The following is a 26,452-nucleotide window of genomic DNA, read 5'->3' as shown; positions in this document are numbered from 1 at the left end:
GTAAAACTTCTCTGATTTCAGCTTCTTAAATAGATTGAAGGATATAATTTTTGGAAATACTGAACATTTTTTCCTCCATTTTCTGACATTTTATAGTCCAAACAACTCAATTAATTAAAAAAAAAAATGTATGTTATGTTTAAATATCTAAATGAGTCCATAACACACTAAACATGTGCCAGTTACATTTTCAGAACAGAAATATGAACATTGGATAACATCATGTTCAAAATTCGTTGAGTCAGTGGTTTTTATGGAGGAAATTTTGGATCTCTTTTTATCACTCCATAAGTCTGGAAATACTGTCAATAGCCATAAAAAAAATCCATGTTTTTAGGAATAAATGTTATATAAACCAGGCTATGAGTGATACATGAATAAACAATACAAGTCACTGCAAGTGAATAAAATAAAACCTTCTCAGTTGACTACTTACAATAGGGCAACTGTTTTTTGCTTCTTCTTTTTTTTGTTTGTTTGTTATAACAGGGTTTCTGAAATTGTATGTTTAAATATGCAAATGAGGCCTTATCAAATGCTAAATGTTGGTGAATATTAGGAGAAATCTACCGATGCAAATAGACAAACTGTAGTGGAATAAACACATAAATGAGTATTTTGGATGTTTTCTTTCCACTGTCATGTGACCAAAATCTCAAAGTTGACTGGTGCATGAAAAAAAACAATGTTTTTGCCTGCAGTGTCTTGCCTAAAAACACTTCTCATAACAATAGGACAATTAATTTTTGTTTGTCATATCAGCAGAAGAGATTTCAATACTCAATGGAAATAACCTGCTTTAAAAAGGTTAAAATAAAAATAAATATCACACAGTCATTCATATGTTGCAGATGTTGTTACTTAACAATTTTAACAATAGCAAAGTGCAGATATATATTTTTGCCAACAGAAATTAAGATTTCTTCCTGTTTTTTGTTTTCCTAATGTCTGCAGGGATCATTGGTGATGTCGAGCAAGTGTATTCACAACAAGTCAAAATAGTCCAGAGAAAGACTGACCAGACTCCAGACGAGGCTGCCAAATTAGAGGAAGACATCCACAAAGTTATTACTCAAATCCACTCTTTGTCCGGTGAAAATGCAAATACACACCGCAGCTTCAGCGTCCCATCTACAGGAGGAGAGAGTTTTGACTTGAACGCGTATTACGATGCTCTGAGTAACGTGTACGCTGTCTTTCAACCGCTGCTGAGAGACAAATTCCTAGATGATCTCCCGAGAACTGTAGTTTGTATTCTGTCTGGGAGAGAGGACTGTGGACTGGAGGCAGAGCTGACGAAGACCGTGACTCTGGAGTTAGGAAAGCCACTGCTGGCGTTTGTGTCGTCTCTGAGGTCCCAGACGTGCTCTCCACTGAGCAGAGACGGAGAGTCAAACAGCTTCCTGAGGGCGTACCTCAGGATGGAGGAATCGACGACGACAGCGTTACATGGTTTTCAGCAGACATTTATAAATATACTGTCCAGTCTCCCTGTTTCTGGGAATTTGATGAGTGCTGTGAGCAGACTGGTGGATACATTTGTGACATACGTATCTGACTTCATGGCAAGGATACTCCAAGTACCAATGGACTTCATCAAAATAGCTTTACAGTTTGGAATTAGAATACCATCTTTAGACGGAAAAGAGACCTGTGAGCAAGGTAAAACGTCCTTTTTCATCAGTAAACTTTTTTAAACTGTACCTTATAATGTACAGTTTATTAATGAAGCTATTTTCCTACTTGTTCTGCAGGAGATCTCAAGCAGCTTATTATGTGGTAAGTTACTGAAATTCTTTTTTTATATTAAAGCTACCATGTGGAGCTTTTTGACCACCATTAGCACACATGTTTTTAAGAGCTGGTGCCTGTTTTGTTTATATTGTGTTTTTGGGTGATGCAACTCACATTCCTGCTCTTGGTTTAGAAAATTTGTTCAGGTTTTTGTTTAGTGACTTGCAGTTGGAGCTCTTCTACGGCTTGCATCAACCTGAAACTCTCACATTTGAATCATAAGTAAAAATATTTAACAAACATGTTCGAAAAGATCTGATTCTTTGATAAAAAGTCAAAGGTACAAACCTGTGTACATTAAACTTCAGGGTCGAAATGAACTACAACTTCCAAGGTGCATTTTGTCAAGAAACAATCAGTAACCTAAAATTATGTTAGTGTACCGCTGACAGAGAATGGAAGCTTAAGATAAGATTAGCCGTGTTTCCATTAATGTATTTTTATGCACCTTATAAAATATTGCATCAGAAAATGTTGATGGAAATAGCAGAATTAAAAAAACACTTTTTCAATTTTGCATCCTTGTTTCTGCTATTGTTGAAAAAGAGTTAATGCACTTAAGGAGATGAAAATACCCTTTACAAATAAGTTCTGAAGCATTGAATGTTAAATAACTCACACGACTGAGATGTTTTAGTTCTGAGCAAACAAAAAGCTGTTTCAGCTGTTGTCATTGACTGTCCCATGAAAAGATTAATTAAAGTTTGCCCAGCTGAAAAAAAAACATCCTTAAGACCTCTTTTACATTTTTCTCTTGTAAATGACCAAGGCTGGTTTTGTTTCTTCTTTTCCTCCTCCTTCTTTCTTGAAGTTTATTGGAGATTGGCAAATACCTGCTAGGTTTATTTTCTGGTTTGCAACCTCAGTAATAATGATTAAGTGCCTGTTCTTTTTAGGGGAATGAACCACAATGTGAGCTGGTCCTTTGGTAACTCCATCATTGACATCCTCCTGGACATCTTCCTGGCCCCTGAACAGTCTTTGTGCACAGATCCAGGAACAGAGTGTCAGAAACCTCCCACCGTCCCCTTCCAACGCAGCACCCCAGAGGACACTGATGATAACTACGACAGCCTGCTAAAGTGTGATCGCCACAATCTGGCCAGACTCAATGACACACTGTGTGCTGACATCCTCGCACGTCCAAGAGTGGGACACTCCACGTCTGTGCTCACCTTTTGCCAGGCACTAAGCTCCCTCAGCCCCAACCAGATAGAGCAGGTGTGGAGCAACATGTGTTATGTTATTCGAGCACTGGGGTCTCCACTCCTCAGCAGGTCACCTGACTGTACTTTTTGGCCCACTGTCACCCCTTCCTCTGAGACTCTTCCCCTCAATCATTCTGCACCTCATCGAGCGGCCAGAGAAGCTTCCAACCTCAAACAGCTCGCCTGTAACTACGACAGCTGGCTGGAAAACAAGGTGGTGGATGCCGTCCTTGTGTCATTATGCAGCGATAACGAACGTGAGGAGTTTGTGAAGCAGGTGTGTAACAATGCTGTGTTGATGAGGAAGCTGCTGTCAGATCCCATGAACAGCTGGCTGTATGGATACTGTGGTAACTCCTCTGCGGATCTCGGGTACATGGTGAGTCAGTTCTGCGTCTATGAGCAATGGCTCGACCAGCCTTCGGTCGTGGTGCAACCTGCCTTACTGGAGTTCTGCATGAGCCTGGACGGTCTCAGACTGACCAAACTCATCTGTGAGCACACCGGATTCTTCATGCTTTTATTCTCCAACCCTCAAAACGTGCGGTTCATGCCTAACTGCACAAACGTGCCCCTTCCACCACCAGTGCCTGGCGTGGATTTATTACCATCAGATTCTTGTCGTTACTCAGAGTGGCACGATGTGACGCAGATTACTATCGACATTTTATCACACTGCATTCGCCTTGACCACAATGGTTTTACTCAAGAGGTTTGCTCTAATAAAACTTTTCTAAATAGTCTGCTGCACAACAAGGCAAACGCCTGGCTTGAAAGTCACTGCAATACCTCTCTCAGCCTGCTGCCCCCTGAGCCGACACAGCCCTTCAACATCGCAGGCTGGTGTGACTACCACACCTGGGGAGAGCGGCAGGTGGATGATTCAGTGGTCGGCCTCTGTTGGCAGTATGATCAGCTTGCTTTTCAGAAGAATGTCTGCTGCAAAGCTTCTGTATTTGAAAAGCTGTTACAAGACCCTCAGAACAAATGGCTGACATCAGTCTGCGCAGACATAGACGAAATAGATGAAGTAGCGGTGTTACCACAGGTGGGTATTAACAAGAATGACAAATGTGAACAACACACACACAGACACACACACACAAAAGTGAATATTTCAGTCAAAGGTACCATCATCAGTACAACTTACATACCATGTAATTGCAGAGATACAATTAACAACAAAGGCCAATCAGGAGGAGAAATAACAGGCAAAAGGTGTTTTACATGAACCCATCAGCTACAAGGAAACCAGAATGATACATAAACTGTGTTCGAAATCATACACTAATGTACTTTCTACTACATACCTCATCAGTATGTTCTGCATACTTGCCTTTAAATGAGCGATGAGCACATTGCCATCCACCATTGGTCAGTCTGATGATAGGCAATGCATTTTGGGATGGATGAGTGTGTTTAGTAAACTCATGGCACATTCTTGCTAATCCAGTACACATCCAGGCACTTCATGCATATCCAAAAACCACTTATCACGCTGTGAAATTGAAAAAATATAACATTTTGTCAACTGTGTAAGATGTCCGCTCTGTCACTTATTATCATACTATCTTATCTTTAATAATTTAATTATGCGTTTGAAATTATTATTTTTTTCCTGTTAAATAATAAATAAATAAATATATAAATAAATAGTAGGTGCCCCACTTGGGCCAGCCAGTCAAAAAAGTCCAGACACGCCCCTGTATGTGACATAGAGAAGATACAGAGCTTTCAACCTTTTTTTTTATATATATATATTTATTAAATCCATGGTCATAAGGATTTTCAAATGAGTTGTCAACAAATGTCAACAAAAAATTCAAGTCAAAAAATGCTTTCTACTAAAAAAAGAATTATATGACTTATTAAAATGTTATGGCCGTTACAAGGCTTAACAGCCCAGAGATTGATCTTTGAAAATATATTTTCCAGCATAATTGAAGAGTAAATATCAAAGTCCCATCAAAGTACAGTTTTGTGCCAGTTCTCAAGAATGAGTAATATACACACCATAAAAACCTAAAGGTGTCAGTATTAATTACTAGATGGACAACAGTAAAGTTACACAAAACAAGATAAATGTTTATATAATAATTTACAGCATTTGTATTCTGATTCACAATCATTTGACTGTTCTTTAGGTGTGCAGGTACTCTGAATGGACCCGTCCTATCATCGTGGACATGACTGAACTAGCTCTCTGCGCTGAGAAAGACCCACTTAACTTCACCTCCAAAGTCTGCGCCAATGGCACAGTCCTCCAGAACCTTTTGGCCAATCAGGACAACACCTGGTTAATACAGCACTGTGCTAACCATTCAGATCGAGGGGTATCTCCCAGTGAAGATGGAGGACAAGGAGAAGGCCCAGCTGGATTCAACCCTGCAGAGCAGTGCCAGTACTCCAGCTGGAGCGTATCTGTTCCAGACGTTGCCCTCCTCACTCTCTGCTGGGAACATGACCAGACCAACTTTGTCTCCTCTATCTGCCCCGACGCTGGCCTTCTCTTTTTGCTTTCCCGGGAGCCATCTAGTGTGTGGGTGGGCAGCATGTGTAACACCTTCACCAACTACACCACCACTACCACCACCAGCGGCATCGGTAACAACAACAGCACCACCGCAGAGCCTAACTTTTGCCTGGCTAGAAACCTGGTGAGGCGTTTCAACTGGAGCTGCTCAGCTGACCTCACCCCAGCCTGCCGGCCCGGGGCCAGTCAGGACATGGCCCTGCAGATGATGGTGCGCTGCTGGGTGGAGAGTCTGAGGTCCAGGGTGGAGGATGTGATGACTCCGCCTGTGGCCACAGTGTTGGAGCAGGCGGTCAGCACCACCATGGTGATCCTGTTGGCTCTGGAGAAGGCCCAGAACACCTCGCTGCATGTCACCGAGAACATAAGACTGACTGTGTTAACCACTGTAGTTCGATACCTCGAGAAGGAGAACAACTTTGACAAAAAGAGGGTTCTGCTGCAGTGCTTTGGGGTAGGTAATCTGATCATGCAGTAATTGTTTGATGAGAAGGGTATTGGCTGTGAACATTCAAATGCTGTGCAGATTCTTTTTATTTATTTCATTCTGTATGATCCTAGTATTTCTACACAGTTGCAGCTACACTAATATTATACTGTTAATAGAAATATATTCCAGTGTGGTGGCTGCGTAGGATGTTCCCGAGTAACTCCACAGCACTGTAAAGTCAAAAAGTCAAAATGTATTGAAATAAAGACAGATGTAATAATTTAACAACATTTTCATTGTGGTTAAAAACAGTTTTCTCTCGCTCTTGTCGGACACAAAGGGAGGCACACTCCTGTAGTAAGGGGACGGTTTAACAGCAATCTAACAGCAGCATAAATTATATTTATGTTGATGAAACGGACAAGTTATGTTCATTAAAGAAAGTTGATTTAATAGAAAAAAGACTAACTCATTTAATCTGATTTATCACTTTATTCAAATTGAGGGTTTTATTACAGGATTTTTTTTTGATAATGTGATAAAATATGACAAAAGAAATTCAAAGCTTCATTTGGAAACCTCAGTGGAAGCTTCAAATGAAAAAAGACCCCCGGTGCAGCACTACAGTGTGAATAAAAAACAGTCTGCTGCTGAGTGAGAATTAATGACGCATATTTTAACACTTTCTTGGAAATTTATTCTGCATGTTAATCAGAGCTAACTGTGATTAGAGATTCTCCTTTATCTTTTATTCATATAGGCTCAATCAGTTTCTGCGTAGTACAATTCATTGACTTTATAGTTTATCTTATTCGTCCGTATCAGTTTCCATTAGTGTCACTGTATAGCAGTTGACCTCCAGTATACAGACAGCCTACAGCTGGTGTACAGTTACACTCCTGCCATTGATATCAACATAATGATTGTCTTCCTGTGGGTGTAATCTCTACTGGCTCACACTTGATTTGACATTTACAATAACGTGTCAAAACAGACACCCAGATTATATGGTACCTCTAATCCCTTTGGTCACAGCCTTGTGTATGTGTGTGTTTGTGTGTTTCCCTTCTGTAGAAAGTCTTAACCAGCTTGATGCAGACAGCGAGAGACGTGACCAGTGATGAATTCTTCGTCATTAAGGTGATTTATATTACAACTTAAATGTTTAATATAAGTTTTGCAGAGTATGTCTGTTGGTTCACTGCTTTCCTGAAATATCTCAACAACTACGGGATGGATTTATACTAAATTCATAGTCCCCAGATGAATCCTAATGACCCCACTGATCCTGTGACTATTCCTCTAGCGCCACCAGTAGGTCAAACTTTTCATTTGTCCTGTGAAATGTAACAACATCTACTTGTACTGCCTCAAAATGTGGTGCAGACACTGATTGTCCCCAAATGATTTCTCATACTGGTATTTGTGGGTTCGAGTGGCATTTCTCAGCAGCTATTGAATGGATTGGCATGAATTTTGTTACAAAAGGTGAAACCCCTCACATCCCCATCAGGATAAAGTATAATAGTAATTTGGTGATCACTTTTTCTCAGATACCAAAATACAGTATTTTTTTTTTATTTGTCTGATACTTATGACACTGATACTTTATGACCTGCAAAACTTAATGACTTTCCCATCAGACTCAGCTGTAATTTGTATTAAGCAGTAATTAGAAAATCTTATCATGCCAACTCAGCATCCTGAAAGGGTCGACACAGTAAATACTGTATCTCCTTAGTGTAAACATGATAGCTTTGTCATTGTGAGCATGTGAGCATGCAGACATTGCCATTTACCAGAGGCGGGACCAAGTCATTGTTTTGCAAGTCATAAATAAGTTTCAAGTCTTTGCACTCAGATCCAAAATCAAGAAAACCGAGTAAATACAGTCAGACTATTACAGACTGACAAGTCCCCAATTGTAAGTCGTTGCTTGTTGGTTTGTTTTTGTCGTTTTTACACACAAACAAAATTATCTTTGGTATAATTTTTAACTGGAGCTCAGTAATGTAACATTAGTTCTTAATGAGTTTCTTCTGCGACTTGAATGGATGCTTTTGGACTGATTCAGACAAAGTAGATCTGGGGAATTAAGCGTTGATTTGATTCATAAAATGAACACAAATGAATTCATGTATAGCTCACTTATTAAATAACATGTTTTTTAATATCTGGGATTGGGAGAGCTATGTACATTTTTAAGTCAAAAGGCTCATGTCCAAGGAAAGTGTCATCAGTGTTAAAGTCCAAGTTGAGTTGCAAGTCTTTTTTGATTTTGTTGAGTCTAAAGCCATCAAAATTCGTGACACAAGTCTGACTTTCTACACCTGTATCTTTGATCAACACGGCTGCCGGCATGCTTGTAGACTTCTTTCTATAGACATGGTAGTTTTATTAATGTCTTTATTGACTGTGTTTTCATTTTTATTTGGACTAACTTCCTAACTTCCATACATTGTTTATGTGTCCAGGAGTACTTCAGTATACCGCTGGGCAGCCTGAGGTCCGTGCTCAGTGCAGCTCACAACACCACCGTCAGGCTGATCCTTCAGTACTACAGCAGAAACAAGGATACGCTGCAGGTGAATAAGCACGCCATTACACATCCGTGTGAAACCTACACTAACAACGTTCTTGCTGATACAGAAAACTGCTGTGTTTGCTTCTGTTTGCCAGTTGCCCGATAAGTACCTGTCCACCATGGTGTCAGTGCTGTTCAAGACCCACCTGGTAGAAGATGGCAGCCTCTTCCCTGAGCTGGCCCCCCTGCTGGCTGCAGCCACCCCGGCTGACATTCATGCTCTGCCCTCACTGCAGAACAACATCAACGTGTACGTGATGATTCCAGTCATTACTAATGGCCTGATACTCATTAGTATGAGGTGTATTTATTAATGATTTTTGCTTCATTTACACTAACAGCTATATTATTTTTCTGGTGCAGTTGTGTGTGAGGACTGTTTCTTTGGTTTCTTGAAGGTCATCTTTTAAATCTAGTTTAGTTTTTATTTGTTTGAGTATCTTTAGTTTTATCAGAAGCAAGATTTAAATTCAGAAAAGGTATTACATGACACATGAGAAGGAAATTGACTCCCATCCCAGTCTCACTAAACATATTCACCAGTGACTCCTCATGCTTGTTTGACCAAATTGAAAAAGACTGAAATTAAAGACATTTCCTCTATATATTTTTTTTTATTTTATGTTAGTTTTATAACTTCACAATATCTTTTCAGTTAGTTTTCATTTTTTCTATTTTTTTCCTGTTTATTAACACCTTGTTTTAATTCTTAATGTAGTCTTAGTTAACTGTAATAACCTTGATTTGTACCCCAGGATATTTTGCACGATATTATGAGCAGAGGAACATGAAACATTTGATCTCATCTGCCTTCCTTCTCCATGCAGCTTTCCAGTGTTAGAAATTGTGCCTAACTGAGTCCCTAACTGGATTATTTTAGTACCTTATTAATCCAGGTGGGAAACTGTGTCTCACTGTGTGTTTAGAGGTGCAGTTGAAGTTGGTGCAGACATGGAGGTCATGAGTGTAAACATCAAGACTAAGGCTGAAAGCTGTGTTCCTTGTGTTCCTTGTTGACAAGGTGTGTTCATTCAGGGTAGCAGGTCTGTGCATTTTTACATGGACACCTTTGGTAGAATAATTCACAGTGTCATGCACCTTTCCAAGGTGAGACAAGGAGCATAACAGTGAATTTAGTTTATAATTAGATTTCCATTAGACCTGAATGGAAATTTCCACATTCTGATGTCTATGAAAGATTTAGCAACAAAATAAACCCTCCTCAGCATTATTTATGGGTCAAACAAAGCGTTAATTGATTTTTTCCCTCTGTTACATCCTCTAAAAATATGTAGTGAACGCCATGATTTATTTCAATTGTGCACAATCATGCTATCTCACTTTTCTACACACGTTGCACTTCTATCTGGACACAGCCCTGGTGTGAGGCTCCGTGAGAAGTGATGTGTCATTGCGCCCTGAAGTGCCAGGAGCATGCATTATACATAGAGAGTAAAGGAAACTAGTTCACTGACTAGATTTCAATCTAGAATGGGCTTTTAGTGTGTGTGTAGGTATTTGCTGCTGATTCAACAGGATCGAGTCATTAAGTGTAAAACAGGACAGCAAGAAAACTGTATTTCAAGTAGTTAGAGCCCTAAAACTAATATCACAATATATTTTGGGGGTATTCTACGATAACAATGTGGCATAATACTGAAAAAAAATCAGTTTAGAACTCACAATAGCTGTTGATTTTTGGCTCTTCTCATATTCAACCAGGTACTTGTACTTGAGGTGGTGAAGTTAGTTCATTGTATTGACCTCTTTTGTTGTTTCAGTCTTTATTTCATCATGCATGTGATCTTTTTTAAACAAACCACTTCCACACTACTGAAGTCGCTCCCTTTTTTGAACCTAAAAAACTAATATTACCATTATCATGATATGTATTTGTAATATTGTAATATTGCCACGATCACAATATGATTTCTTTTATGATGAAAAAAAATATAACAATATATCATGAACCATACAATGTGGCACACCTTTAGACTCAGGTGCATAACTCCTGTCTGTCAGCTTTATGCAGCGGTCCAACTAAAAGATCTTGTCAAAAAATTAATGCAACAATGGATAGAAATAAATGTTGTGACATTGCATAAGCTTATTGAACCAATGCCATGGCGAATGCGTGCCGTAATCAAAGCTTAAGGCTGTCCGACGAAATACTAGAGTGTGTGACTGTTTTTTTTTTTTTTTTTGTCCAAGCAGTGTATAAGATCAAAATCACCCATGAGAGCAAAACAATCTGGCCGACTTGAAATGCTACGTGAATAACTATGAACTTTTTGTTTAATTTTTTACAGTAGAAATTAATGAATCTATTATAAGATGATACCACAATGACACAGCACTGACACTGGAAATAGGGAACAGACTACATGGCCCAAATTGCAATCTTTACATTTGTATGGATTAAACAAAATAAGTGTGTGGGTTATTGAACTTGGGAGGCGTTGATGGGCAGATTTCTCTACCGTCAGAAGGAGTCAGGCTTTCTGTTTTCCCGCTGTTTCCAGTCTTTATGCTCGGCTAAGCTTACTGCTTTCTGGCTGTAGATTCATACTTAACAGAGAAACATGAGAGTTATATCAATCTCCTCATCTAATTTTCAGCAAGAAACTGAATAATAAGCACATGTTCCAAAATGTCAAACAGTTTCTTTATTATTTGCACCTGGCTTGGTTTTCCCCAACTTTCCACTATGTGTAATTAAATGCAGTCTTTCAAAGCAGGCCACACACAGTATTTTTCAAATATTCAGTATCACATAGCATCAGTTCGATTATATCAGACAAGTTTAAACAAAACTTTATTTTTTTTTTTTCCTAGGAGGGAGACCATTAATAGAAACTTGTGGCGCATGACTCTGGACCAGCGGCGGGCGTTTGGCATGTGGTTCAGCAAAGTTATGCCTCCCTCCCACATCACCAGAGGTCATCAGTCACTCATCAGGGACACTGGAAACCTGATCGCCTACCTGCCCTTCCACAACTTCCAACACCTCTCACCTGCTCAGGTAACAGCCCTCTGAGCTCTGACACCTGGCTGGGAAACCCGAGACGCCAGGACTCTGTCAGTTCGATTAGCCACAGGGCACAGAAGAGCTCCTCATCACATAGTGGTCAAAAGAAAGCACAGACAGCCTCTTCTTTCTTTCTCTGTCACCATCAATGTGTGTCATATGCTTGTAGCTGATATTCAATAAGTAAAGATAGGAACACATGAATTAGGAATGACCTGAAGATAGAGGTTACTGACCTTTCAGCACTGACCCATGACCTTAAAAGAAGGCTTTAAAGGAATTGCTTGACATTTTGGGAAACAGGCTGCAGGAGAAAGTTTCATATTTCATGTGCAGACATGACAGTAGTCTCAATTTATAGGTTTCATCTTTGCCTGCCATAAAGATTAGATTAGATTAGACAGCCTTTATTGTCATTGCACAGACACCTATACAAGGAAATTGTGTTTGCTACACCTGAAGGTGCATTAGGATTTCCCAATCTCCCAAAGTGGGATAATAAACACATTTTTCAAAATGTCAAATCATTCCTTCATATGAGTTTATTATCATTGAGGGTGTGAGAATAATTTCTTCTTGCATTCTTGTGATCACCGGTGAACATCAGTGACCACCTCGTTTCCATATTCAATTTATAAACACCCGCATTTTTTCATTTTCAGAAAGTATTTAATGTCACACTTATCACTGTATTTCTCTCATCATGTTTGTCCACAGCTGTTGGATGGACTGGATGTGCTGCAGAGAAACAGCCTCACTTCTCTAAAGCAAGAATTTATCGCTCACAGCATCTTCAGCACCTACAGAAACCTGACAGCTCAGGATTTTACCAGGTGGGGAATGACTGTATGGAGGCACCTCCAACAGTTTATCAGAGATTAGCTCAGGTGACCTCAGATAAAACCTGCCGAAAATCAGTGATGCTTGACTTTTCAGGTACATATTGAGTCCATAAGTGTGAAGTAATTATTTGTCATATGAACAGATTGTCTGTCTGTTGCTTCCATAATTAGTAGTATTAATTATTGATCATGAACTTAATTTAGTCATTTTCACAAAATGTGTATTTAGCTTTTTGGAAGGGAACCTCTCATCTGTTCTCAGGTGTTCATTCATGTGTGTTTTTAAAACAGTTTTTTGTAATTGCAGGCTGCATAACCTTTCGTGTCTGGCAGACCCAGAGGACCTGCTTGTGTACAAAGACACTGAGGTCCTCGGTGTCATCCGGGACATCATTATGAACTGCACACGTGATGGACTCAAACTGCCCAGTCATCTGGTACGAACAAGAAAGTTAAAATGTAGTTTTTCTTGTGTCTGGATTCACTTGACGAAAATGAGAATTTATAATATATATGCTTTCTCTGTGCTTGTGTCCAGATTTCCAGTTTGTTACTGAGCAACTCAGAGTTAAAGGACCCGTCCTCGCTCAGTCCTGATCGACTGGCAGAGTTCGCTCCCCTCCTGCCCTCGCTGGGTGTACCTTTCCTGCAGGATCTCACACCGTCACAGCTGCTCAGCGCCCTCCCTGCCCTCGACTCTGTCTCATTCAGCCCAGCACAGGTAGAGGAGCGTACTAAACCTGTATGTAACATACAATGGAAGATCTATAGCTCCATTCCTACTATTAGAATACTGTTAGAATATTATTAAAATCTACTTTTTTTTTTATTGTGAATTGATTCATTTGTGTAAATTAAATGACAGGTGTCAGTGAGTGGGAGTTTAGACAGTCCCTTTCACTGCACATGGTTGGGTTTCCTGACAGCTGGTGGGGCTTGTAGGTCTGAGGAACAGCTGACAGGCAGTCGGTCTTCTGCACTCTGATCCCTGAGAGATGGGTAAAGACCCGAGCGTTACTTCACCCTCAGCTATCAGCTGAACCGGAGACTTTTACTTTTACCTCAGCCTCACAGCTGTCGTCTTGCTTTTGTATGTCACGAGGAGTCTGGAGAGGATTAACCTCTTCAAACCCACAGATGATTCTGCAGGTCCATCATGACAATCAATCAATGCTCCAATCAATCAGCTTAAAATTTTACTCTGAACTGCTCCCACACCAAAGTCTTAAAGTGCACAGCAATTTTGAGCTGGTTTCATAAAACAATGTAACTGAACTTAGGTTGAACAGTCAGTTTAAAGTTTTATTTTAGTTTTAAGATAAAATAAGATAATCCTTCATTAATCCTGCTACAGGGGAATTTGCATTTTTATATCACAGGATATCATATTAACAGAAGCATTAATTAAAAGGAGCAAGATATTAAGTAAACAGTAAACTGCAAGATATAATATAGAAAGATATCATAAATAAGTAAATAAGCCATCTAGTAAGATGTTAACAAGAGAGTATGCAAGGAAACAATGAGAACAATATAAAGAAGAAACAGACTCAGCAGTTAACAACAACAGTTCATGCCATCTTGATGGACCTTAACATTTGTGTAAACTCTATACTATGTGTCATGGATGAATTGTGGTTTACAGTGTTGACAAGCGTTCTTCAAGCCCAAATAATTTTGTTTTATAATCAAGTAAATAGTAATGATGAATACAGCATGTTGGATTTTAATATTTCCCCAAGTATAAACATGAAACAGAGCTGGAGCGAATGACATGCCTGTCAATTACCAATACCACTTCATAAAGTAATTTATTTTTATTAACTTGTTGTCATTCTGTATGTTTTTCAGGCTTCCATAATTCTAGACAAGGTGTCCTCAAGCAACACTGTGAGTTATTTTATAATCTCATTATAATGTGGATTTAGAGATGCACTCAGCACTTTTGCATTCTGACCTTCGCGCCTCCCTCCCCTCTGTCCAGCTGACTGCTCCAGGCCGGCTTCAGGAGCTCGGCCTGCTCATTGTGGGAATGAAGACGGAGGCCTTGTTGACCCTGACCTCTGACAGGCTGCTGTCATCCCTGCCCGCCATGGCCCAATACACACCTGGTCTCAACCCACCACAAGCCAACGCTGTCTCCACCAAACTATGGGTACAAAATACACGCAGTCTAACAGCGAGGAGAAAGAGATTCATTTTAAGATTTTAAAGTTTGATCAATCTAAGGTGTATTCAGTTTGAAATGCAACTACAAGAAAGCTTTTCTCTTCACAAATTTTGGTAGATTTCATATTTGATCAGATATGTGAGGTTTTTCATCTGTAGAGGACGCCTGCAACACTTTTTCTTGTCTTATTTTACCTCTTTTCTGACCAGGGCTTCCCAGAAGTGGTCGATTGGTTGGATGATGTCGAGCCTTTGCTGTATTGCACCCCGCTGCTCAGCGTCATGCCCAGAACTCGTCTGCTTGTGAACAACCTCACCACCGCCTCCAAAAAACACTGGAACACACAGCAGGTATTGAACACCTCGTCTTACCTCCTGGAGTCCATAGCGTTCAAACTTCGTTGTTCTGAATCTCTTAAAATGTGTTGCCAGCTGATGACCAATCACAGGGTGCACATGTGGAGTTCACAGTTAGTATCCATTAATGACAAGAGAAATAAATGGTTTGAGAACGTCTCAAAAATAACAATAATAATGCATTTAGAGCAGAAATATATTTTATACTATATTGTAAAAATGCCTTTTGACCTTACAGAAGAAAAACTTTATTTATACAGCACATTTTTAAGCACTGGTTATTTAAGGGCTGCAGTTGTGTTTTTAGAGCCGCAACTAACAATTATTTCGGTCAATCGATTAATTGGTTGATTATTTTCTCAATTAATCAATTTATTGTGTGGTCCATGAAATGTCGGAAAATGGACATTTAAGAAGCTAAAAATCAGAGCATTTGAACATTTTTTTATTGAACGTAACACACAGCGATTAATCAATAGGTGAATCACAATCTTCTGTCTCAACATTGGATCTTAAGTTAGTTCACACATGCTTGAAAACTTCCAGCACTGAGCCTGGGACTTTGACTCTGTGTTATGATCTCTTCTTGCTTCCTCTGATTAAATATGCTTCCTCTGTCTGTCGTGAGAAGGTTTGCACGATGGTATCTTGATTAGCTGCTAAATTATTAAGTGGAGAAGCAAAAGCGAAGACGTCATCATCATTGACACTATGAATGGACAAAAACTCTCTTCATATCAGATTGCCCTCGTCTCTGAACATGAACGCTGGGAACAAAAGCAGCACAGAACCTGCATAAACCTGCATGTTGCATAAACTTAACAGCACAACATTTTTTCCATGTTTTTCCCAGGCTAAAGCAATTTTCAGAGAGGTGCGTGATGCTAAACCAAACTTAATCAAACAAGATCTTCTGTAAGTACAATTCCTGTCTGTGATAAATGTGTATGTTCTTCTCTGTCCTCATCCATTGTCTGTATCCTAATTGTATTGATACTTTTGGCAGCAGAGTCTCTGTTTTTCTCTCTTTTTAACCATGTGTTTTTGCAGCTTTACAGTATATGTAACAACTATGTGCATTTAGTGACACTCACCTTTTGTGGAATATTCTCACCTCTTTATGTAATCAGGAGTCTGGGAACTGTGGGTCAGGGAGTGAGCTGTAAGGTCCTACAGGAACATTTTCGGGCTGATTCCTCATCTTCTTCAGTGAGACGAATCCTGGCCTTCTTCAGGCAGCAGCCTGGACCTCTTCACACCTCACTGGTAAACTCACCCGTTTGACTGATTCAGTTCTACAGCCTATGTGCGTGTGAAATATTATACATCTGTATGTATTTGTTCTTTGCCTTTGTTCTTTTGGGCAGAAAAAATGTGTGATCGATGAGCTGTATCAGCTTGAGGTCTTCTCTGAGCTGCTTGAAGACCTTGGAGCTGAGATTGCCCTGTCAATGCCGTAAGTCAGAGGTTGGCATTTAAAGGGACAGCTCGCCCCATAATCAAAAATACATATTTTTTGTCCTACCTGTCGAACTTCTTGTCCATCTAGATTGCTTTGGAGATGTCGGCCTTAGAGAAGTCTGCCTGATCACGAATGTGATAGAACTCAAAGAGCAAAAAAATACATTTGAAAAACTCAACAGCAGTGTCTCTTTCCTGAAATCATGACATGCTTACTCCAAATAATCCACAGACCTTGTTGTGAGTAGTTTATTGTATGTCACGTTCTACTGAACTACACCTGTCCACTGTATAATCGTGCAGAAGGAAGTGTGTATCTACTCATGGATGGGAGGCTTGTGCTTGTGAGAGTGTGGTCTATTAACATTAATGGCATCCTCCTTGACTGTGCTGCAGTCTCTTGTCCACGAGTAGATGTACACTTCCTTCTTCATGGTGAAATGTTTGGCCTATATCAATCTGCGCACAAAAAGGTCTGTGTGTTATCTTGAATAACCGGATCATGATTCCTGGAAAGAGATACTGTTGTTTTGCCTCGTGTCATTTAGCTTCATCATATTTGGGAAGAGACAGACATCTCTATGGCTGATAAAATTCACACCAAAATAATCCAGATGTATAAAAAGCACTACAGGTAAGAGAAAAAATACCTATTTTTGATTTTGAAGAGAACTGTCCCTTTAATTACTCCAATACTAATGCGCTACAGTAATTTTAAAAATTATTGTAGGGACCTCATCTTATTATCAGATCAAAAACCGTCATAGAAAAATCACTTCTTGTACTTTCTTGGCTGGAAAGATGCAGGAAAACAGGTTAATAATTTTGTTCCTCTCTGTGTGTGTTTGCAGAGTGAGCACCATTAAGAGGTTTCGTGCAGATACAATGGACACTCTGAGGAAGATGATTACTCAGGACCCTCATCACTTTCTCTTGCTGTCCAGAACCAAACAGGAGCTGCTCGTGGACAAAATGGTGCAGAGGATGGTCAGTTAGAGCAACAAGAGGGAGATTTAAAGTGTTCAGCAGTGCAGAGTTTCAGTTTTTTGTCTTATTTGCTGTGTGATCATCAGTGTTTTGTGGCCTCTTTCTCTGCAGGGCATGTACACAGGGGTGTTCACAGAGGAGGAGTTTCGTTCACTGGGCATTATGGCACCATTTGTGGTCGATGAGGTTTTAATTCAGTTGGATCGCATCTTCTTCATTGACAATCTGGATTTCCTTCGTGGGCTCTGCTACAGCAGCAGAAAGATGGACATTGTGGCTCGTATCCTGGAGGAACCTGCTGTCTTTGGGTAACGTTATCACTGAAGGTTTTAACTGATTTTACAGGGGAAGAAAATCCATTTTTTAATGCCTTGTTGAACAATGAATTACAAACAATAAGGCACTGTTACCATGCCATTACTTATCCTTCAATCAGTCAATCAGACTTTATTTATATTGCACTTTTCATACAAAAAAAAAAAAACACACAGTAAAACTTCACACAATAAAACAAACTCCACACTACTGACAGCAATACCTTTGTAATTGATAAAGCACTAAAATAAGGACAGCACTAATTAAAAACAGGAACTGAGGAAAAACTGTCATAAGTGAGGAGACGCCAGAGGCAGGATGAAAACTCAAAATAAAAAGATAAAGCAAATAAAATAAAAATCAATCATTGAATAAGTACAAAGAGAGTAACGAGTAAGTGAACAGTTAGGAACACAAAGTAAAGTAATAAAATACATGAGAGGATATGTATCGAAATTAGTAAAACAAAGAAATTAAAGGTACAATATTAAAAGGAAACTATTTAATAAATGATAAATAAATAAATTAATAACAGTAGTACTAGTAGTACTAGTATAACAGATTAAAATGTATTAACAAATGGACAATGAATAAATGAAACAGTTCAATTAAAAGTTAAAAGACTTAAAGGGTTCTTGGTGTCTGATGAGTGGAAAGAAAATCGTGGACATTCAATTATAAATTAAAGAATATCAAGATCAAGAGAATTAAAATGAAATGTATGAATGAAAAAATAATAAACACACGATAAAAAACATTGAATAACAGATATAACAAATGAATTTTTTCAGCTTTTAATAATGAATTATTAGCCCTCTTCAAGGGAAAAAATAGAAGAAAAATATATTTTTTTTATTTCGCATTTTGATAATAAAGTCAAAAGTTGAAAGTTGAAGTTGAAATGTTGAGAATTAAGTCGAACTTTCAGTATTAGTGCCACACTTCAGAAAAAATAAATCAGAGGAGGAAAATTTGTTTAAATTTTGCATTCTGACAATAATATGGAAGTGTTGAGAATAGAGTTGAAATGTCATGTTAAGAAGCCAAATGTTATTTCAGCTTTATTTTTTATTTTTTTCTCATTCAAAAAAGCATTAAAGCTGAGTGGGTTGTTGTGTATATTTTACAATGAAAATGAAAAAATTCATCAGCACTTTTTCTTGTTTCTTATTGGGAGAAACTCCAACCAAACAACCTTATGAATTCAGCCTTGTAACTGAGTTTGAGTTTATCTAATAAGGTTTTAAAAGTGTGTTTGTAGGATTTCCTCAGCCTATACAGTGAGACATGTAATAGTTTATATAATATGTAATAGTTTATAGTTAAAGGTTATATATACGAGAGGTGTCATGTGACAAAGCTCTAGCAGCTCCTCACACAGAGGGAAACTGTGGAAAGATGACGAAGTGATCTTGTGTTTCCTCTCAGCCCAGTCAAGAACTGGAACCAGACCACACTCAGCCAGGTGGACCGCTTTCTCTTCTTCCTGCCTGACAACAGACTGCAGGAGATTTCCTTGGTGAGTTTACTGCTGTATTTTTATCTGTCTGGTGCAACATCTTAATTGCTTCTCAAATTATAAGAGTTAAATTTAGAACTCGAAAAAGATTCATTCGATGTGTAGAAATCCATAGTGAGCAGTTTGGATTGTTACTCGATCCCACGGCAGGTTAGGCCAACAAAGGGTGTAAATAAATCCTGTAGGTGTCACGTCTCCAGCAGGTGTCAGGATCAGGTGGTGAAGTTCCTGTTTTCCCGTAAACCATCAGTGTGTGTTTGTGTCTCCATATGTGCGTAATGTGTGTGTTGTTGTTTGTGTTCCTACAGGCACTGATGACTGTGGGGCGTATAGAGAAGCTGTTCATGAGCCAGCGGCAGTGGGAACGAGGAGACGTGGGGATTCACTGTTTAGATGAGAACGAGAGGAGGAAACTGTTTGAAAAGCAGCAGTTTGTTCTTCAGTTTTTCCTCGGCTTCCTCAAAATAAACCCTGCATCACGTGAGCATCACTTTGGTTCCTAAAATCTCTGAAAAATCCCCAATGATACTTGCTAAAAGTTTGACATTTTGACATTTGGGGAAATAATCCATATGACAGCTTCTGCAACCAAGGCATTTAAGGAGAGCCTTCAACCAAACAGACAGGCATTACAGAAATAGTTTTTGACATTTTGGGAAATATACATATTTGCTTCCTTGCTGAGAGTCAGATGAGAAGATAAATCTCAGATCTGTCCATTCAGTATTTACATCTACAGCAGCCCTATTCTTTTTAGAAGGGACAGATTTGAAAAATCACCAAGAAAATTGAAAAGTGCCGAGGGGCTGGATGTTTACATTTCCTTTGTCTGATCTGTAAAGTTAGGAATTTAAATGTTTAGAATGTGCACCTTTTTATTTTTTTTATTTTTCTCTACTTCATTAGTTTTGGGGGGGAAATATACAGGAATGTACAGTTTTGCATTTAACTTTTTTTCTTTCAGTTTGACTACTTCTGCTTTAAAGACTTAAAACTTAATTAATAAATCACAGTGACAAACTTTTTTTAATATATATATATATATATTAATGAACGAGTGCCACATTGAGGTTGTTCAAGGGCCTGATTTGGCCCATGGGCTGCCAGTTGAATAGTCCTGGTCTATAACTAGCAGCTCAGCTTATCAACAAGTCAGGAAACAGGGGGAAACAGCTGCCCGGTTCTGCCCAAAAGGTATCAAAATCCGCCTACAGCACCTCTAAATCTTACTAATTAACACATTATAACTTTTTTGCTTAATCCGTTTAAAAAACCCAAAGTGTAAAGACAACACATTGTAGTTTACAGGGGACTATGTGTGAAACTGTTTCTTAGTCACGCACAGTTACTTCCTGAAGTCATGTTGTCAACGTATGGTTGCTAGACAACCAGCGGATGCTCAGTGTCCAGTGTCAAACCGTTCCTTATAATGTATGGCAGTCCTTTCAAAACTGTTTCAGAACATTTTTTGCTGTTTACTTTTAAGTAGAAGTTGTCGATGTTGTATTCTAATCTTTGTTTAATTCTGAAGTCACAGTGAGATTGAAATCTCTTTTACAGGTGAGACCTAGCCAAGTCAGATAGCATCATCTTACACATGACGGGGACAACAACGTCAGATCACAACAGCAACAACAGTGTGACAGAATATACAATATATAATACAGTACAGTACATTAACAAGGTGGCAGTATTTAGTTAAAAGATAATTAGTTAAATGAAGCAGCTGCAGTTAGCAGTCCATTATTCTTTGTTTAAAATAATTTAAAGAGACAAAGGTCTCAACTCACTTGATCTGCAGATTATTCCAGGACCAAGGATCATAGTGAAGCAGGCTTGTTTTACCAGCCTCTGTGCTGATAAAAGGAACTTTAAACTGCAGCCATTTGTGTGACCTAAAGTTATTTGCACGATGAAAACTTCCAGCTTAAGTAAGAAGCAAGTGTACCAGAGATAATCTTATAGACTAAAATGTATTAATATTGTATCTACCTCAAAGTGAGAGATGACCATCCTGTCATGCTGTATGAGGTGCAGTGATGGGTCCTGAAGCTTGAATTAGTGACATCCTAAGGCTGAGTGATACAGGCGGTCAAGTATGGACAAAGTGGACAGGGACAAACCTGTGGACAGTATCAATGAAACAAACAAGCCAACTGGATGAGATGGGATAAAGAGGATGTTAGCTCAGTGTATGCATTACATATAGTCATATGTCGTTTGTCAACAGCGTCTCCTGATCAGATATTTGTGTCTGTGTCCTTTGCCAGCGACTCCTATGGTTCCTACCTGTGAGATTCTTCATACGACAGCTCCGTCTGCCTGGACCTCCAACAGTCTGACCAGCATGTCTTCATCAGCCTTCACCAATTGTCTGGAGCTGATGGGTCGTGACCCGTTCCTTGCATCTTACCAACGCAGCCAGGTGCTCAAGAGAGTCAAACAGGTGAGATTCATTTCTGGTCTACTTAAGTCCATTTAACAGCTCATGGCTGTACAGGAGAGTTTCCCCTCCAGGTCCAGGTCTTAAATCTGTCCGTCTGCTCTGTCTTTACTGGGTCCCCCTGGAATAACGTGTGTGGATGAAGATCTACGGCCCAATCTCGTCCTTCTCGCAGTCTTTGATCTCACAGCTGGGTGGAATAGCAAGAGAGCTGTCAGTAGAGGAGCTGAGCAGCCTCCGACTGACTGAGCGGAGGAGCATCGCTGCTCTGGGTGCTGTCAGTGACTTGAGCAACAGACAGGTAACTGATATATGTTATATAAATTGATGAATGACAATGATGCTTGATGGATGATGCTCTTTCATGGATGAGAGGCAAAACATCACCTGGCACAAAGCAGAGGGTGGAGACAAATCTGTTCCTCACGTATTCTGTCCATCCTTTTTAGTATCAAACATAAACCAATTAAAATGAGAAATTTTTTTCAAAATATAGAAAAAATAATTACATTAAAAAAATGACAAATATAAAATAAAAGTGCATATACTAAATAAATCAATGAAAGATAAATACGAATCTTAGAGTACGAAGTCGGTTAAGGTATTTTAGGAGCTGTAGTTTCCTAACTTTGTCTTCTGTCTTCACTTCTCCTGTTTTTCTGTCCCCCATTCTGCTCTCACTCATTTACACGTTGAATAAAGTGAAGTAGTGCGTAAACTTAGGAAACAAGTCAGAAACTTCTACATGCAAATGGTGAAATAAGAGCTGGCCTATCTTAACCTTTCTAAATGTAATGTACTGGTTAAATCACAAAGCCATGTATTGGCCTTCTTATTCAGACTAAATAGAGTAGAACAAATATTAACCTCACCTCTTGGTATAACCCAACAGCATAACCAACTAGAGTTCTCTCTGACCGTGAAGTTGAATCATCTCTTCACTAAACAATATAACCTTCATAAAAGTGGGACTTGTTGGAAGATTGTTGAATTAAGGGCTGTCCACACCAAGAACTATAACTTTAACTATAAAAATATTGTTCAAAAAAAGATTTTTAAAACAATATTTTCGTAGTTATACCTGTAGTTGTAGTTCTTCCCTAGAAAAAAATTTGGGAAACACTGCATTTGATTTAGCAAGGTGTACCTGTAGTAATAAACTGAGTGTATTTTACTCTTTTTTTCATCCCAGCTGGCTGCACTGTTTACCACCGTGTTAAACTCCACCAAGCAGAGTCCGAGCCAGCTCGACTCCAGCATGCTGGTGGCGATGGGATACATCGTGTGCGGAGCTAAAACCACAGAGATTAATTTGTTCAATGCCGTAGAGTTCAGGTGAGCAGGTTAAAAAAAAAAAGCCTTCTTTCTGAGTCCTGATGTTTGGCGCTTGAATCTCTCGCTGCTGTCATCATTTGGTCACTCAGTGTTTTTTTCTCCCCTCCTTCACTGCCTGTGCTGTGTCTCTCCCTGGTGGCTGCAGTAAGGCGGTGCTCTGGCTGGGTCAGCTCAGGCTGTCCTGCTCAGAGGAGCAGCTGCTGGCTCTCGTCGGGCTGCTGACCCACAGTCTCGCTTTTGGACCCATAAGTTCATGGGGAACTGATGTCTTCATTGAGATTGGAGTTCTGGCAGGTATTCTGCATTCATTTATCGATTTCCAATATCTTCACACCTACAATCACCTGTAGTACTATTGTTTTTTTTTTTTTATTTTGTAGCTAGTTGTACAGTTGCCAGCCATATTAGGTAACACTTTATAATAACCATCATCAAATAATTTATTTTTATTTATTTTTTTAAGATTTTTGGGGGGCTTTTTGCCTTTATTTTGATAGGACAGCTGAAGATATGACAGGAAAGAGGACAGAGAGAGGGGGGATGACACGCAGCAAATGTGCTGCAGGCGGGAATCGAACTGGCAGTCGCTGCAGAGGACTGACAGCTGACCATGTACGGAGGCTGTGAGTCCTCTGCAGCGTCCGTGGGTTTGAACCCTGCCTGCAGCCCTTTGCTGTGTGTCATTCCCCCTACTCTCTCCCCCCATTTCCTGTCATATCTTCAGCTGTCCTATCCATTAAAGACATAAAAAGCCCCTTCAAAAAATAAAAAAATGATAGGTAATTAATAGTTATTTTACCGTTATTATAATAAATAATGTTTACTAAGTATTTTGTATTATAGCTGACATATTGAGAGTTATTTGCTGTTTACATTAGTAAACTATTGATGTACTCATTATAAGTGTTAATCAAACTTTTTACACAGTGTACCACCTTGCAAAACATTGAGCTCTCCAAGTACCACCGTACTGTTTTGTCAGTTGTGCTCGATTCGAACACAGCTGCTCAAAATATTCTCCTCCTGAGCTCCACTTCTCCTCATAAAAGTCCTGTTTGGACCCATGATTGCATAGATTTCGAAGCATTCATTGTCAGTCTCTTAATTTCACCTCCATTTACTATCTTGCTGTGCAATTAGCTTGTAACGACAGGTGATCGTGGATGGCGTATGTGCACAGTATGCTTGATTGTGACTATGTAGCAGGCTGATATTGACACAAAAATACAGGAAAGACAAAACTAATTTTAAGTTACTTTTCAGTGATCTTGTATTGTATGCATTTTCATTCAGAATGTTGCTGTATTGTATGTTTTTGAATTGATTTATTTGATTTTTGAACAATATTTCTGACATTCTTCCATGTGCCACCAGAGGAAGCTCACATACCACCACTGGTGCTCATACCACAGCTTGAGAAACTAGGCATTATAACAGTTTAATTAACTATCAGTTTCCATTTATACCATTGATGATGGTTATTAAAATGTATTATTTGTTGTTATTTCTTGCCAAAACAGTAACTGCATTCTGTCACTCTAGTATTGTTGAATCCCAGTGTTTTTGACTCAGGCAAACATTTTGCGCTCTTTACAGCGGGCCTCCCAGACATGGCTATGTCAGCTCTGGTGAAAGAGCAAATAGAAGGAATCACACCTGAGGCTATCTCAATGATACTACCTGAAAAGATCGCTGTAAGTCCATTAAAACAATTTTCATTTCACATTTAAAATGAGCTCATATGTCCTGGTGTTTTTATCCTGAGAACTCTTGAGCGTGATCTCTGAGAGTCTGCCCTCTGCCCATCTCTCTGTCTGTTGTGTGACCTCCTCAAGGTGGTGTTTCACCAGAGTCAGATCAGCATGTTCTCCTACGAGCAGGCTGCAGCAATAACTGAGGAGCAGCTGTCCGCACTGTCAGATCTTCAGAAAACAGCTCTGGCTATGGTGCTGACGCCCTGGGAGGACAGGCCTGTGGACTTCAGAGGTGAACCACTGAAATCTACATTTTTTTAAACATTTGTATTTTGTATATATCAGGTGGTTGTAGTTTAGTGTTGTTTGAAACTGCTCAGTGATCTCTCATCTCACACAATATAGTATGTCATCAACACCAATCATACTGCCCCTTGTAACGTTATCTTACCTGAAGTGTTTTATCCAGCAACTCCTGGTCCTTTTAACGGTCTTGAAGAGAATGAAAGAGTAAGACCTGCTGATACAAAAACACACAGGCAACAGTGCAGCACTTCAGCGCCTAACATTAGCTTTTTTTGGAGGCAGAAAATCATGACGTCACTTCAAATCAAAAAAAAAAATTTGTCTCTCAACACTGAGAGTTGTACTAGTAAACATGTAAACAGTAGGTGGTACGTATGGTACATAGAGATGAGTGTCCTTTTATTTCTGCTCTGAAACAAAAATATACCACTAATACTGGAATATCACCACTGAACAGCTCCATAAAGTGTATTGAAATACTCTGAAGTTTGTTCCACAGTGTTTTGTGTTCTGCTATACAAAGACAGAAAAACTCACAGGGATTATATTTTGCATGGCTGTACATTTGAACTGGTTTCACTGTGTTCCCGTAGGGAAGTCACTGGGGCTGGCACTGAGCCACAGTCCTCTGTGTCTCATACTGGGACTGCTGATGCTGCTGATCGTTCTGCCCTGCCCTGACCTGATCTGCCCTGCCACATGACCCCACTCACCCCCGCTGGATCGGGAGACACCACTTCCTCACCCGCATAACAAAGATAATCTCATTTATCTGTGCAATATCATACCTCTTTGAAATAAGCAGCACTTCAGGATTTCTGTATACTGTATTTAATAAGATTGTAATTAATTTTGTGCAGCTACCACTTTTATGTATCAACATTCAGCACTGGATGAACCAAATTAATACTTTAATTCAGTAAAGAGAAAAAAACATATATATTCATCAAGTCTAAACAACACCCACATAATTATTTTCAGTGCACTTGACTTATTTATTCATTTTATTTTATTTACTTTTTGATAAATGTCTATGAACCCTTACTGTCCCGATGTATCCTTCTCAGGGATGTGAAGCCATACCCAGCAAATCAACCCAAACACTTAAAAAGCTTTAAATGTGGTTGTTATACAGTTATTATGAGCAAATTAAAGGTATTGCAAACCTACAAAGATATATATTTTTGTGAAATAATGTAATATTTTTGTCAGCGTAAGAGCTGTAATGTTTGCTACATTTATAGATCTATTGTGAGTTATGTTGATAAGATAACATACATAATGCTCATGTAAGACCTGACTATATTAGTATTATTGATCCACTTCAGTCTATTTTTGCTGTGAGTTTTGTATTGTTGTGCACACTCTCTGGTGTGATAAATGTAGTTCTAACTTATTAAACAGAACCAATCTGCCTCCGCTTGACTCTATTGATTGATTTTATTTA

General features: G+C 39.1%; 1 protein-coding gene across 1 annotated transcript; it reads left to right on the top strand.

Annotated features, from left to right (window-relative positions):
* The first annotated feature begins 944 nt into the window (after positions 1 to 944).
* strc1 (stereocilin 1) lies at positions 945 to 26,423 on the top strand. Its single transcript, XM_084724639.1, has 28 exons — positions 945 to 1,662; positions 1,755 to 1,779; positions 2,691 to 4,050; positions 5,147 to 5,989; positions 7,040 to 7,105; positions 8,440 to 8,550; positions 8,645 to 8,799; positions 11,385 to 11,571; positions 12,295 to 12,410; positions 12,727 to 12,856; positions 12,958 to 13,140; positions 14,271 to 14,309; positions 14,404 to 14,574; positions 14,799 to 14,939; positions 15,799 to 15,860; positions 16,076 to 16,211; positions 16,313 to 16,401; positions 17,258 to 17,393; positions 17,505 to 17,701; positions 19,137 to 19,227; positions 19,536 to 19,707; positions 21,498 to 21,673; positions 21,816 to 21,971; positions 22,863 to 23,005; positions 23,151 to 23,299; positions 24,602 to 24,699; positions 24,841 to 24,991; positions 25,599 to 26,423. The coding sequence occupies exons 1-28, from the start codon at positions 945 to 947 to the stop codon at positions 25,706 to 25,708; spliced, it is 6,111 nt and encodes a 2,036-aa protein (XP_084580765.1). The 3' UTR covers positions 25,709 to 26,423.
* Positions 26,424 to 26,452: the final 29 nt, after the last annotated feature.

The sequence above is a fragment of the Lutjanus erythropterus genome, chromosome 1 (assembly GCF_056507025.1).
Source record: "Lutjanus erythropterus isolate fLutEry1 chromosome 1, fLutEry1.hap2, whole genome shotgun sequence".
NCBI lineage: Eukaryota > Metazoa > Chordata > Actinopteri > Lutjaniformes > Lutjanidae > Lutjanus > Lutjanus erythropterus.
This window is presented reverse-complemented; position numbering and strand designations above follow the sequence as displayed.

Bases quoted from the DNA above. Each gene is read 5' to 3' on its own strand.
- strc1 (XM_084724639.1), top strand. From the start codon at position 945: ATGTCTGCAGGGATCATTGGTGATGTCGAGCAAGTGTATTCACAACAA. The intron at 17,394-17,504 runs GTCAGTTAGAGC...CTTTCTCTGCAG, and splicing joins ACAAAATGGTGCAGAGGATG to GGCATGTACACAGGGGTGTT. The intron at 23,006-23,150 runs GTGAGCAGGTTA...TGGTGGCTGCAG, and splicing joins TTCAATGCCGTAGAGTTCAG to TAAGGCGGTGCTCTGGCTGG.